The 16183-nt window shown below is 37.6% G+C and overlaps 1 protein-coding gene across 5 annotated transcripts in view; it reads right to left on the minus strand.

Annotated features, from left to right (window-relative positions):
* Nucleotides 1-255: 255 nt before the first annotated feature.
* The window catches only part of LOC107752451 (histone deacetylase 7-like), a 99735-nt gene continuing 83807 nt past the window's right edge, over nucleotides 256-16183 (minus strand). For 4 of the 5 annotated variants that reach the window (XM_016568420.1, XM_016568419.1, XM_016568417.1 and 1 more), the window contains 9 exons: nucleotides 13888-13943; nucleotides 11942-12029; nucleotides 10706-10825; nucleotides 10369-10466; nucleotides 6877-6995; nucleotides 6548-6720; nucleotides 6300-6381; nucleotides 3909-4047; nucleotides 256-3239 (listed from right to left, as the gene is read on the minus strand). In XM_016568420.1, the coding sequence (XP_016423906.1) occupies nucleotides 3197-3239; nucleotides 3909-4047; nucleotides 6300-6381; nucleotides 6548-6720; nucleotides 6877-6995; nucleotides 10369-10466; nucleotides 10706-10825; nucleotides 11942-12029; nucleotides 13888-13943 (918 nt within the window). In that variant the 3' untranslated portion in view covers nucleotides 256-3196. The remainder of the gene's footprint in view (nucleotides 3240-3908; nucleotides 4048-6299; nucleotides 6382-6547; nucleotides 6721-6876; nucleotides 6996-10368; nucleotides 10467-10705; nucleotides 10826-11941; nucleotides 12030-13887; nucleotides 13944-16183) is intronic. The other variant, XM_016568418.1, reaches the window with a different exon arrangement.

Raw genomic sequence — 16183 nt, forward strand, 5'->3', positions numbered from 1 at the left:
AGTAACAACAGCTGTGTTTTGGTGGAAAACGCGGGCATTGTAGTCATTTCTAAAAGAAACTATAGTTATCTTAGTATATATTTTTTAACAGTATTGCTATGCTAAAATAAAAAGAACTTGCTGTAGATCTGAGTGAGTGTTTCTCAAATAATGGGAAACAAATGGATGTGCGGATGACATTTGATTCCTTTCTGTCAGTTCCCCGTTATGTGATGTTCAGACAGTGAGAAAAGAGTTCACAAAAAAAGCCGAACAAAATTTAGGCAAACAAAAAATGCTTTTCTTTTTAATTAGGAAGATAGAAACAGTACAAAATAGACATTCCTTTCTATACACAGAGAAATAAAGAAATGGGAAATAAACAAGGGAATCGTTAAGTACATGAAGATTCGGAAACATCATATCTGTTATTCTGTGTTAAACAGATCCAGTTAGTGGGGTTCGACAGGTAAAGTACTTCAAGGCACGTAGGTGAAGTCTTTTGGTCATAGGAAACTATTTACATTGTCCATACAAGAAGACGAAAGGGAATAAATGACAGAGGAATTAAGACGGCGCTGGTTTGCGTTTACACGAGCGATGACGACAGCACACGCTCTCCGTTTTACTTCATAAAGGGTTCGAGAGATGAGAGAATACAAGCGCTTTGAGAGGTATATCAAAACAGTACAAATGCACAAAGCTATTGTAAAAATACACCTGTATGTAAGACGCATATCAGTGTCCAAACTGCAACGGAATGTCAAGATCTGTTTGCAGTCACAGTCCCAACGAAACGGTCACTAAGTGCTGTGGATTTGTCGCTAACCAAGTCGATTTCCAATTTGTCTCAAAGATGAACAGGCCTGTTTTGTTGATGGTGAAATGCAAGTGCACTGTTTGAAGTACTATAAATACACAGCAAGCTCGCCGCTAGTTCTGAGCGATTAGCTATGACTTCATTAATGAGTGAACGTCTGCATCTGCTCTATTTTACAACAGTCTTCACGGGGGTCTGATGGGCAAAGGCTACCCAGGGTCTTCATGAAAACCTCTCAAAACATCGATAAATGGATGGTGCTATTTACATGGAATCATACAAACGCATAACTATCCACAGTGGTTTGGTACAAGGCAAGAAATGGATGAATTAAAGACTTATTGGTCGGGCACTTGTTTCCGCAGCATTACAGAAATCTCACAAGGAATGCCTCTATTTGAATTCCACATGTTCGTAATAACAGCAATTTGTCAGGTCACGATTGTTTCTTGTAGTGAACGCAGGAAAGCATGTTAACGCTGTATTTGGTTGTGAATACAGTGGTAAAAGGGTTGTGCAGAGTATCACCAACTCATGCGGTCATTGTTATACAAATCAATGAATAATGATACAAATCTGAAACTCGAAAGCGAGCCATTGGGGCGTTCATTAACCCAAAAGCACACCGCAAAAGTCAAACAAGCACCATGAACTTTGCTACTAGTGGAATGTAACGTCCCGACCATGAAGACAGCACGCATTAACTCTGAGATACTGATACAGCATGTGGACGATCATTTCCAGCGCATTATTTTCAGAGGTTTGGCCCATCAGGAGTACGCAACTAGACGAATTTTTGTTTCGAAACGTGAAAAAAGTGATTTGGGTTTTGAAACCGAATGTGCTGGTGGAGTGGCACAGTATTTAAAGAGGTCAGTCCGTTTTGGTTTAAGGTTGGTGTGACATTCATTTCGGTTCATTGATGATGGCGTAAATGTGAATCGCAGCAGCTGCGAGACATATTTAATATCACTATAAACTTCATCCACACAACTGGTGTGAATTAGACATCTATGTGCAGGCTGTGGAAAACAGAACGCCATCCAAAAACAATGCATCCCTCGTAAAAATAATAATAATAATAAAAAAAAACCTTCAGTAAGTGCACAGCAATGAAAGAAAATCATTAAATGCGTTAAATGCCTCGTCCAAAACAACAAAGATCAGTGAAAAATACAGACATTTGTTTTATTAAAAGTTGCTTCGAGGGCCCATTCCAATGTCGTTTTGCGTATTTTTTCTTGTGGTCAATTGATTGTGAGTACAGAACAGACAATAGATATGATTGATAGATACACATGCACACACATATAAAGATCATATTCAAATTAGTTTGGTCTAAAAAGAGACTGATCTACTTTGCGTTACAATTAGTCTAGGGAAAGCCTAAGCACTTCCTGTGTCCACGATATTCAATGTACAGTGGTCATATTGATGCGACGTGTGCTCAGAAATATGGGCGTATATGTGTGTTTTTTTGGGTGTGGGTGGGTGTGTGCAATACACTTGCTAATAGCTGGTTTGTCCCTCTGGCCTTCAAAAACATGAGGCATTAAATCAAATACACAGAATCAGTACAAATAAGCATCTCGAAGTATTCAAGTTTATAGCCTTCATGCTGGGAATGCAGGTAGAATGTAACTTGACACGAATGCAACTGTTTTTTGCTTCACTTTAAAAAAAAAAAAAAAAAAGAACGTTAAGCGTAAAACTAGATCCAGAATTAGATCTTTCTATTCCCAGAGGTTTGGAAAATTTCACGGTTCACATTATGGAATGCACAGTGCAAAAAAAAAAAAAATATGATTTATAAAACACACAGTTGTCATGATCTTTTTCTTCTTCTTCTTCTTCTTTAGTGGTTAAATTGGTTAATAGTAATGACATCATAGAGTGGAGCCACTTTGTGGTTGCCAGGTGCAAGGAAAACCCGCATTTTCTCCCAGCACAGTCCGCTTGACAGGGGTAGTAAAGTGGGCTGCCTTTAAAAAAGGTGAAATAATCCTCAACCACTCCTGCAAATCTGCTTTCGCATCTCCAGCTAAAGTAAATAGTCTCTTTTGAGGTGAATATTGAATGACTGGAGTGCATTCTTTTAGTGAATGTTAAAAACACACTAACGCACAAAGCGGCTTCATGCGTCATAGTGTGTTTGTTTGTGTGGTACTTGAATAAAGAAGACGCCTTGGATCCCAGAGCCCCGGCAGAACTGTGGCTGTGGGTTGTTAGCTTAGCCGCGCTTTGCTGGTGGTCAGTGTTGAGGTGGTGTCTTGGGGGAGGGGCCGTGATGAGGAAGCCATGCCCCCTGAGGCACTGCTGGTCTTGAGGCACGGCTCGTTCACATGGTGTGGTGCGCCATTTGGTACTGGACGGTTTTCAGACGCGTAAAGACCTGGTTTAAAGGGAGTCTTCGTCATGCTCCATGGGCTCATCGGCAAGGCTGTAAAAAATGAGGTTTATGTTTAGCATCAAACAATCACCATATGGTTTTTTTATGCTCAGGAATGTATCAAAAGCATAATTTCCTCCAGCTCTGAAGCCCAGTATAGATTAGAAGGGAAGTAGGCACCTGTGAAAACATTAGCATGAATTGGTTTGGATTACAGATTAGCCCCTTTCTGCAAAAACAAACTCTTGTAGGAAAATGTGGCTTTTCCTGAATTTTTGGTAAGTAAATTTGGTTGTAGAATGCAGTTGTCACACCCATATTTTAGTATTTGTATACTATTATAATTTTTATTTATATTTACATTTAATTTTTTTACATTTTTAAAAGGTTTTGTTTTAATTTTAGTTTAATTTTATCATCAGCTTTTGTCATTTTTATTTTTTTTAATTACTATTAAAGTCTAATTTATTTTAGTTCTTATTATATCATTTCAGTTAGTCACCAAAGCATCATTTCTAATTTTCATTATGTTTTCGTCTAATATTTATATTTTATTTCAGCTTAATTTCAACAGTTTTATTTAACAAAAATATTTTAAGAGGTTTATTTAACAATAATTAAATATTGTGTACAACTGTGTACAACACAGGATCAAGGCACTATAGAAGTGTGACTAATTATATTACTTGCATTTAGCAAAATTTCTTCGTCAGAACTCACCTTTTGTTGGACAAGACCCCCACGGAGAGGGATGCCATCGCATTCACTGTGTCCGTTTCCTCACAGTCTTTCCTCTGGGCACCCAGAAATGACATGCCCACTGTGCCCATCAGCGGCTTCAGTGACGGCCAATACTGACCTGAGACAGAGGAAGAGATTTCAGAATTAACAGACAGGACTCATTTTTGCCATAATTCACCATTCCTCATGTCATTCCAAACCTATTTGACTTTCTTTCTGAAGTGAATCACAAAAAAATATATTTTGCAGAATGTCAAAGCTGCTCATTTCCATTAAATGAAAATACTAAAAAGCATTAGCAAAATACTGCACACAATTTGTTTGCTTTATTCTGAAGCCTTTTTGTGAAGGAGACATTTAAATGGCTAGTACTCAAGTTTAAGTTTATTTGTACAGCGCTTTTCACGATACAAATCGTTGCAAAGCAACTTAACAGCAAATTAAGTTTCTACAATATTTAGTGGTAGCTTATCAGTGGCGACTGTCAGTTAATGTACATATGGCAGAAATGTACAGAAAAATCAATTAAAGACGTAATCAAACAGACGATGAACACTATTAACAGCAATTATTATATGATGCAATCTAGTATTAATTTTGTCAGCTATTTTCATTTTAGTCTTAGTCTTAGTCGCGTGTTAAAATGTCCTTGTTAGATTTTATCATATTTAGTCAACCTTATCCTATTTAGTTTTAGTCGACTAAAAGTGTCAACATTTTAGTCTAGTTTCAGTCGAAGAAAAACTAAAGTATTTTAGTCTAGTTTTAGTCTAAGAAAACCTGAAGTATTTTAGTTTAGTTTTAGTCGAAGTAAACCTGAAGTATTTTAGTCTAGTTTTAGTCAAAGAAAACCTGAAGTATTTTAGTCTAGTTTTAGTCGAAGTAAACCTGAAGTATTTTAGTTTAGTTTTAGTCGAAGAAAACCTGAAGTATTTTAGTCTAGTTTTAGTCGAAGAATATTTAGTAGTTTTTGGTAAAGTTTTTATCTTTTTGAATACATTTTAGTCTCGTCTTATTTCGTCAATGAAATTGGATGTTGATATAGTCTTAGTTATCGTTTATTGACCTTATTGTCGTCTCGCCTTAAGCCCCGTTCACACCAGGAACGATAACTATAAAGATAACGATATTAGTGTCCACACCAGCGAACGATATCGTCTGTTTATTCTAAGCGCACGCGCGTCTGCCGCTTTAAATTCACGAGCTCGTTACAGCAGGATGGATTCTGATTGGCTGTCAATGTTTGTATCGTTCATCAGCTGGATAAAAATCGTTCTGGAAGTGATTCCAACGTTTCTGTGTGCCTTTATCGTTATAGTTGTGGTGTGGACTCTGCCATTCTTTAATATTGAGAATGATTTTTAGAACTATATCTTTATTGTTATCTTTATAGTTATCGTCTTTGGTGTGAATGGGCCTTTAGTCATGGGAAAAAAGCTCGTCAATGAACATTTTTCGTCATTGCATTAGTGTTAATTTCGTTAACGAAGACTATCAAACTTATAGCAAAATTTGGTAGTTCTGTATGTTGTACACTCATTAATGACAATTCTGTCATTCATTTCTCATATTCATGTCATTCCAAACCCAAGACATTTTTAATGAAACCTGAGAGATTTCTGTCCCTCCATTGAAATCCACAGAACCAGAACTTTGACGCTTTAAAAAAGTTCATAAAGACATTGTAAAAGTAATTCATATGAACCGAGCGATTTAAGCCAAGTCTTCTGGATCACTTTATAAGATGAACAGATTTAATTTAGGCTTTTATTCACATATAAACATTTCTCAGCTCGCATACATAGAGCACATCAACTATGGTAAACACAAGCTCAAACGTGCTTGTTTGACACTCAAGAACCGACGAGGTTTCCATGATGTTGGAGAACTATAGCAGAGGGAAAGATAATGGAGACTTTTAGGTTGGTTTCTCAAACACAGATATTGTACGTCCTCATAATGACTACATATAAAATTCTAATAATAATAAAAACTGTCCTTATTGGACCTTGCCTGTGTGAATCATTGTACACTTTTGTGCATAGAAAAAAGCAGCTTGGACACTCTTTCTTTTTGGGTTCAACCGAAGACAGAAAGTCATACAGGTCTGAAAATGTGAGTGACGAGTCTTGATGACAGATGGTTGAAAACTACAGAGATGGAGGCAGATAATGGCAATAGCACAGAAACGGCGTGAGAGAGGTAGTTTTTATAGGAATATTTTGGCAGAGCAGGAACCATGTGGTGCAACAACGGTGATCATGATTATAATTAATGACAAAGAATTAAACAAATGTGTGCTACCAGGAAGCCAGTGCATTTCAGGATAATTAGAGGCAGACTGGGACGAGAGGAGCGCGAGACACTCACTCTGTATTTGTAGCACTCTCTGGAGTGAAAGCACTCCATTGACATTGGGCGTCTGGAGGAGAGTCGACTCAGGAAGAGGCTCCTAAGAGAAAACGAGATGAAAAAGGGTGTTTTTGTTTTTCCTTTAGAACAAAGAGCACGTCATGCAAGACTTTGCCAGAAAAGTCATGTTAACATAACGAGAGAGTGCTCACTATTTGTTAACGGCAGTGGTATAACAGGATTATAAAGGTGTAATAAATGAATACTTGTGATGGTATTTGGACAGCTTCTGCATGAAATCTGACCTCCAGTCCCAGCAGAGCGCTGACACAGGCCTCAGAAGCATCACATATGGCTGTGAGGTCGTGACCTCCCTCTAATGCTAGAACCACGCGTCCTCCTGCTAACGCCATCAACTGCCGAGTCAAAAACCCGAAACCTGCAGAGAGACCAATAACAACATTACTGTCCCAGTACAGAAACACTAACATTTTCTGAGACAATGCAATTTATAGAAATGAATTTCACTTTAAAAGTACTCATATTTCAGTTTCAAGATAATACTCCAAGGACATTATCAACAGAAATATCCTACATTTAGCAGTGACTCTGTATCCTCCCAAAGGAGCAGGGTGTCCTTCTGCAGCGTCAAACCCTGAAGAAACCAACACGACGTCCGGGGAAAACTCCTGAGCAATGGGCATCACCACCGTCCTAAACATCAGAACAATGCATAGACAACATTCGGTTAACATTATATCTGTGATAGCTGCACTTATAGGTAAGACTGCATTCCTTTCCAAATCTTTATGCACAATTTTAAACCTTAAGCCTAGAGAGGCATAGCTAATAGCTATCATTTACTCATGTCATTCCAAACCCAAATGACCTTCCTTCCATGAAATAAGGGATAATCTTCACCTGTTAACCACTGCACCTAGATCACTAGTGAGTTGAACTCGGAAAAATGAATCATATCATTCAGACTGCTGTTATGAACCTGGATCAACCGATTCATTGAAAAGATCCAACTCAAAAGAATGATTCGTTCTTACTTCTCTCTTGAACTCGCCAACCAAAGTCGGAGCAGATGTCAAGATTGTCAGTGAACAGCAAATTTAATTTCAGTCCATTTCTGGCTTCAGAAGAGTTGTAATATAGAGCATGAGTCACATTTACGATACTTTTAAGATGCTTTTGGATCTTTTTTGAAGCTTGAAAATTCAGTGTAATTACATGAAAAAGCAACCAACTAGATTCTTTAAAACATCTCTTTTTTTTTGTTCCACGAAATAAAGTCATGGGGAACAGCACATTAATTTTCATTTTTTTCCATGAACTATTCATTTAAGGGGTCTGCTGAGGCATGACACAAACATTTTTATGACACACTTATTTATTTTTTTAATGAATGCTGGCTATATAAACATTCTTTTAATCAACAGTTACATTTACTATTAATCACACTCAGATTAAACAATTTATCTTTAATTAAAGGAAATTTAGTCAAATTGCTGTTAAATAGTTTCAGATTCATTCTTTTTAGGGATGTATTTGTCAGTTTAACATCAGTTCAGATCAAAGCCTTTACGGAAATGTCAGAAACTTGCCGGGGAGACTCAAAAGAAGAAATACGTGAAGTGGCGTTCCTGTTATAGTTGACAAATTCTACAAAAATGGAGCTGGCCGAAGTACAGCGAGACAATCCCAGTGACTGAAGTGTTTGAATTAGGTTCTGTTAATAACCGTCTCTCGCTCTCTCTTCCTTCCTCTTTTTCCTCGTCTCCCTCTTTCTTGCGCTCGGAGGACGCCAGCCCTGCCAGCGATTTCGCCTCTTGAGCGCATCACCGGCGAGTTCAAAGCGACCGCCGCTGCATCTGGTTCCCATTCGGAGCTTGTCGTTCTCCTCACGTCACTGACAGCCCGCCATCTGGGAGCCATTTGCCTTAATTACCCAGGATCCTCCACTTCTCCCCCCACCTCTCCGCCTACCCTCACCGTTGTAACCAACTCCGCCTCCCCTCTAGACCAATAAAACTACCCACGCTCCCCTGTGTGGAGAGGAACAGTTTTAGTTTGGGTGGAGGTAAAGAGAGAGAGAGTGCAGCATTCATTAAAGACCAATAAATGGACGAGAAAGAGACACAGGAAGTCAAGGAGAGACAGGCTGGTTAGAGGCAGAACATTCCCAAAACGTTCAGTCCTGAGAGATCTTAAAGGTCTTTTTAGACGCCCACCCACTTTCACACAGGGATCCTGGTTAGCATGTGGTTAGCAGTGCCTCCCTGGACCGAAACCAAAAACCCGAAGCAGGCTGCCTTCAAAAATGCTAAAAAACTTTTAATAAAACCACCCACCGGCGGCAATTAAGTGGCATGTGGAAGTGGCCAAGCTTGAGTTTGATCCCAACACAGTGAAAAAGCTGGGAATCATTTGAAGCCCTGCAAGCGTTTCAGACTACAATAAACACCTTGACTGATGCAGGCTGGCAGACGACAGAGGGGGAAGTCCAACTTAAAACAGTGATCACAATATGATCGGGCGTCTAATTCTTGACAAAATCCCCAAAGGTCTCAGTGCAAATACTAGTGCACAAGAACAAAGGAGAGAAACTAATGCAATCATGAAGAACGCCCATATGAAGAGGTCCTGGTTCTTTGGCGAAACTGATGACGGAAGGTCAAACGCTTCTTCCTGAACGCTGACCTGATGATGATCCTCCAATGTAAAGACTTTACAAGACATATAAAGTGGACGGTGGTGGGGTTGTGGTTAAACATCTGGACCACGGACAATCCTTGAATAGAATGTCCAGGGAGTTGTTTCCTCAGGTGATTAGTCTAAACGGTTCATGCAATCGGTTTGATTTGTCATAGTTAAGGCCTGTTCATACCAAGATTGATAACTATAAAGATAACTAACATTATATTAGCGTCCAGACCAAGGCACGATAACGTTCTGTTTATTTTAAGCATGCGCTGTAGTTTTGTCGTCTGCTACTTATGTCTACGTCATCCGCCGGAACGCCACTCTCTCGTGAACGCACGTACAACAGTTAGAAAGTTTTAAATATGGATATTTTTCTTACAAAAATGCATCGATTCACTTCAGAAGGCCTTTATTAACCCCCAGGAGCCGTGTGGAGCACTTTTATGAGGGATGGATGCACTTTATTGCGCTTCAAAATCTCAACACCCATTCACTGCCATTATAAAGCTTGGAAGAGCCAGGACATTTTTTTATATAACTCCGACTGTATTCGTCTGAAAGGAGAAAGTCATAAACACCCAGGATGGCTTGAGGGTGAGGAAATCATGGGGTAATTTAAATTTTTGGGTGAACTATCCCTTTAAGGCATAGTCTTAACATGGCAGCTATGTTTATGCAACTGGCTCCTGTTATAGTAAAGTTCTTCGGCAACAAGCGATATTTCAGCCAAAGAAAATTTTTACATATTGCTACTCTAACATCAGTTTTGGTCACGGTGAAGTGTGTCCACACTGCTGACATGTTTACTTCTTGTAGCTTATCCATGTTTTGTGCATAAAACAGATGCTGACACAGTCAAAACATGCTCATTAAACGGTACAATTTGGGTCAATGGTTTCGGCCCTCCAAAAAGCTATTACTACTGAAACCAAAAATTAATTTTTTTGCTGTTGGCTGAATATTTTTGGTTGCCGAATTTTTGGTGCATCACAGACTTGTATGTTATTACTGGACCTAACCCAAACCCTTCAGTCAGCAAATTCATCGCATTAAATAATCATGGTATCTTCCAATGTCTTCACTTATTATGAGACCAAATACATTTATTTATGTGAAAATGGATCCATATATTAATAACAAGGGTGTCCTGTCCTGCTCCTGGAGGGCAGCTGTCCTGTAGAGTTTAGCTCTAGCCCTAATTAAACACAGCACTCAAGGTCTTCAGAAACCTTCAGACAATTGTGCAGGAGCTGGTTGGAGCTATCTTGCCCCTGCAGGAGCAGGATTGAACACCCCTCGTTTCCAGGCAATGCTGTCCATATTCAAGTGTTCCCCTGAGTTAGTTTAAATCAGCAAATGAACCAAGTGAAACTAATACCTGAAGGCAGCCAGGTACTCAGCATCGCCCATGGGAGGTTCCAGACCACCGGTCCACGCCACATTAACGTTGAAGCCCTCACCGGCACCAGAACCCACCTGCGACAAATCAAACACGGTACTGCTGTTAAACACTGAAAACCCTCCACTCACTGTGATCCTTTTGTGCTAAAGGCCATGATGCAACTAGTTCTGGTTTGAAACACAGTTGCGCAAGTGTGACATTGAAACCCCTTGAGTCTAAGAGGCTTCTGTGAGCTTATAGTGTTTCACAGCAATAAACAAACCAAAGAGTGATGTGTTTGCTATGGTATAATCGATAACCTCTGCGTACTAACCTCTGCCGGCCCACCACTCCCGGGGAAGAAGTTCCCATTATCATAGCGATGGAGAGAGATGTAGAGGACGCTGGGGTCATTGTAGAAGATTTCCTGGGTGCCGTTGCCATGATGAACATCCTGAATGATTTATGAAACATAATCAGGTTACATTATCATTTGCATTCAGTGCATAAAGGACCACTAAGCTAACACTAAGATGTTTAATGGTCGCATTTTGGTTGTTGTTCAGTCAACATTAGCATTACCTTTGTTTCTGGTCTATTAGGACGAAAAAAGACCAAAATCTGGAGGTGATTTGATTCAATGACTGATAAACTCAATCAATTTAGCTTGTTATCCAATACAGTTTGGTAACTCAGATTCAAATCAGTTCAAATTGAGTCATTGTTTTACAATATGTTGAAACAAGCTTCACACAAATATCCCAGAATAACTAGAATTTTTGCAGAAATCATCTACACTGTAAAAAAATGAGTGTAATTTTAACTGTAAAATATTGGAAAGACGTATGGTTAACAGTAAGTTCCTATAATATATATAGGGGAAAAACTGTAAAATATCTAACCAGACATTTCATGTAATTTTACAGTAAAATGCTGCTAATTGTACAATTTTTAGAAGTAACAAAGAACAAATCAACATATAAACTGATTCTTCATATTGCTGTCTCTTTTACCACCTGCATTATTATGGTGGTTGTCAGTTTATGTTAAAGATACAAAACAGATTTTAGTAGCAGTGTGCATTGTTGAATTTACTAGTTTACACTCACAATTTCTTGTTTGCAAATTACAGTTTTATAATGTAAAATTTACAGTTTGTTCTGTAAATGTTTTTACAGTTTTTCTGTATTTTTTACAAAATTATTCTGGCAACTACAGAATAATTACAGTGTAGCATTGATAGCCAATTATATATATATATATATATATATATATATCAATAGTAGTTATTTTTTAACAGATATACTGTAAGTAATCCTCAACTACTGGATATTTAATTGAAATGAACTGTTTTCAATTGTCACACTGTACATTACGCTGTTGTGATGCCTGAATTTAGCAGTTTTATTGTTTTAATTTGTATAACAGGGAACAGACAAAATAGAATGGATTTCCAATATCAGCCATCATATCAGTTATTGGCCATAACATGAAACTAATTATGTGCTTATTGGTTTCAGCCAGAATTCGCATCCCTAGAACTAACATTGGCTGAATTAAGAGCTCTCACCCAATCAACGATGAGGATTTTACTGGCGCTGAGCTTCTGCTGGAGCTGCTTAGCAGCGATCGCCACCGAGTTGAAGAAACAAAAACCCCTGAGAGAGAGAAAGAGATAAAGTGAGGCCTCCAACCACATTAAATGCCAAAGGATTTGGAAACAGAACAACACAACTATGTTGTAAGCAAACACATTTTCTCACGCAATTGAACCCAGCGGATGTGCAGGTCTGCTGTTACTGAAACATGATTTTTAACTATAATGTGTTGAGGTAATCTAAAAGCACTTAAATATTGTCCATATACACAAAAAATAAACATGTGGAAACTACCAGCAGGTGATTAGATGTGCACTGGGAAGTAAGGGAGCGAGGTGAAACGCTGATAAATTTGGGAAGAGCGAACTCAGCAGGTTAATAACTGCTGAAATAAATCAGCGTCTTTCCTCCTGCTCCCTCCAAACCTTCATTATCAAGCCATAAATATCCACACACACAGACAGGCATGCTGACGCTGCACACACACACACACACACACACACACACACGTACACACGTACACGCACACACTGAACGCGAGGTGACAGAGTGCACATGTGCAAACACCCACGTCACACAAACACACCGCTCAAAATCACTCACATGCACAGGAAGAAGAATCTCACTTCATGACCACAATAAACAGATCCAAACTCACATGGACAACATACTCTATACAGGGTCATTGTAGCAAACTAAAACAACTAAAACAATTATATAATAACAAAAAATAAATAAAACTTTTATTTTTTTACTTAAAATAGAATGTTAACTGAAATAAAATATAAAAAACTTAGTTTACAAAAAAATAGTTTAACTTGTACTAAAATATCTAAAATATAAAATATATACACATATTTAAAAACAACAAAAATGGTAATACTTTACAATAAGGTTCCATTTGTTAACTATATTTAATGCATTAACTAACATTAACAATGAGCGATCCATTTGTTACAGTATTTATTCATCTTTGTTAACGTTAGTTAATAAAAATACAACTGTTCACTGTTAGTTCATGTTAGCTCAGGTCCATTAAATATTAATATATACAACTTTTGATTTTAAAGGGGTCATATGATGCAAATTTTTCCTTTCTCTTTGGAGTGTTACAAGCTCTTGGTGCACTTTCTGTCACACGCTTGAGGAATTCGGCCAATCACAGCACACTGGATAGCTGGCCAATCACAGCACACCTCACTTTTTCAGACCGATGAGCTTTGTAAAAATCGACGCGTTTCAGAAAGGCGGGGCATAGAGGAGAAACAATAATGTACAGTATGTGGAAAATAATGTGTTTTTTGAACCTTAAACCGCATAAACACATTTCATTACACCAAATACACAAAATAATGTTCTTTTTAGCAACATCATATGACCCCTTTAATAATGTATTAGTAAATGCTGGAATAAACATTCACTAAGATCAATAAATGCTTTAGAAGTATTATTTATTGTTAGTTTTTATGTTAACTAATGTTAACAAATGGAACCTTATTGTAAAAACAAAATTTCTAAAACGAACTAAAATTAAGGCAGAAAATATAAAAATAAAATCAAATTCAAAATATTAACAAAAACTATAATATCTCATAATTAAATAAAATAATGTATCTCTAAAATAACAATCTATATTAACAAGCACCCACTGTTTTTATTATTGTTTATTTTATTTTAATATAATCTATTTTACTTATTTAATTTTAATTTATCTGTATGCATTTCTTTTATTTGAAGAACTGTTATAGTAAGACAGTGGAAAGCAGATATGCGGCAAGAGAGATCCAGAGAGCGAGGCAAAAATCGATAGAAACATGACGCAGGCCAGGCTCGAACCTGCGCCCACCACCAGACACACGTTCTTAAAGAAACTCAAGCGATGTACAGAGGCGCTTCTGTATGTAACAGGCAGACTTACATGGGGTTTGACGGGTCTGCGTGATGTCCTGGTGGCCTAACCACAGCAAAGCCATTCTGAAACATTGACACCAACATGTCATTAACTCCGCATTTACCAGTCGCCTCTCACACAGAAACCATGTTTTCACCAAACTGCTTCAGCAAGCGGGCCTCCGCTTTCAGTTAAAGCAATAAAGCCACTTCCCTGAAACATCCCCTATAACCTTCATTAAGGTTAATTACCAGCAGGGGACTTGAGTGATTGAACTAATCTTTTATGGTCGTTACAGTTTTTTAATCAGCTTGATCTGGTCGGTTTGCTACTTGGTTAATTTTTATTTGATGCAACGGTAATTACAAAAGACCCTCTGAAGGAAATGAGTGCTTGATTCTGATTGGTTGACACATGATCCAAGAGTTTTAACTGAAGATGCATTTCATATTACGTCAGAATTACAGTAAATAGAAGTTACAGAAGGCTCATTTCACGTACTCTTTTATCAAACTTCTAGACATATTTCTGTTTGATATGATATTTTATTATAGCCAGTGGTACTTGGTGTGATTTTTTTCTTCGATGCTTTGTGAGATGTAAATTAAGGTTACAATTTATTTTAAGGTGTCCTTGTTACAGTGTAGTTATACATTTAAGTACTGAGTAATATTAAAGGGATAGTTCACTCAAAAATGAAAATGTGATGTTTATCTGCTTACCTCCAGGGCATCCAAGATGTAGGTGACTTTGTTTCTTCAGTAGAACACATATGATGATTTTTAAGTCCAGCCGTTGCAGTCTATTAATGTGAAGCATTTCAACGTGGAGTGTCCAAGGAAGTGATTATCTCAGAGTTGTCATCTTGTAATTATGGTGATTTCAATGCAACATGAACACGCATAATATTGAATGTTCTAGAACTGCACAGCTAGTATTGGTGCATAGCTGATGATGCTACTGACTGCATTTTTCAGTAGCATGACAGTAGATCAGTTTTATTCAAAGTAGAGAATCAAAATACAACAAGCTACTTTTTCCAACAAGTTGCAGTGTAGCGTGACAAAACACTAAATCATTGTATTTATCGCTCTGCATTTCTCATGCAGCTTTACAAATCAAAGAGACTCTGTCCTTTCGACTCTCACACTGAAATATTTAGGCTACTGACATTTGTACTGATGCTTTTTAGATGTTTCTTTCAAGATAATTTCACTACTTTAAGCATTTAATGGTGTAATTTGATAATTATGCAGATAAACAACTTCAAAATAGTTTGTTTTGTACACAACCGATCAAAAGTTTGGGCTCAGTAAGATTTTTATTCAGCAAGGATGCATTAAACTGATCAAAAGTGACAATAAAGACATTTATAATGTTATAAAATTCTATTTCAAATAAAATGTCTGAAATGTCTATTCATCAAAGAATTTCCACAAAATATGAAGCAGCACAACTGTTTTCATCATTGATAATAAACAGAAATATTTCTTAAGCAGCAAATCAGCATATTCGAATGATTTCTGAAGGATCATGTGGCACTGAAGACTATATAATAGTATATAATGTTCTAAGAACATTATAAATGGTAATGTAACTTCGAAGCTAACTACTTTTGTTAAAAAAAGGTCTAGTTGAACTCTTCTAAATTCTAGGTTATTTGTAGCTTCGCGAGCTAACACTGTGCACAGCTGCACAGTTCCAGGTTCGTTTCAGTTCTAGGTTGTGTTTCAAACTTAGTAACATTAGAATGGGCTGTTTCTAAGAAAGATACTTAACCAGTGGTGTGAGGAAGTTGTTACACACCTGAACAATACTGGGCAGTACACTTAAAAGGAGAGCTTTGTACCATATCTACCCCATAAAATGTACATATTAGAACCTTAGAGTAGTGATATATACCCTTAAGATACTACTATGAACTTTTTAGGGGTAAATAAGGAACAAAAAATGTGTCTTTGATGGTACTGCCACAGTGACAAGCTGCTGCCCTAAGATACAAGAGTGTATGTGGGTCAAAGACGTTAAGATGTCCTCATCAAAAGAAATTTACAAAAGTGATTTTATGTCCATAGAAAGCACATTAAATGCAAGTAAAGATTGATTAGCTGGTTCAGGGGTGTTTAATTGGGGTTGGAGCTAAACTCTGCAGGACACCGGCCCTCCAGGACCGAGTTTGGGCACCCCTGGTCTACATTTAAGGGTTCAAATAAGTTTTTGAAGAATAAAATGTCAAAATTTGGTTGAAATAATGTTCCATTGTCATTCAGTGTAACACTTATAGTTATGTAAAAATTCAAACAGCATGCTTATTCTGACCTGT

Source organism: Sinocyclocheilus rhinocerous, unplaced genomic scaffold (assembly GCF_001515625.1).
Source record: "Sinocyclocheilus rhinocerous isolate Xijiao unplaced genomic scaffold, SAMN03320098_v1.1 scaffold2246, whole genome shotgun sequence".
NCBI lineage: Eukaryota > Metazoa > Chordata > Actinopteri > Cypriniformes > Cyprinidae > Sinocyclocheilus > Sinocyclocheilus rhinocerous.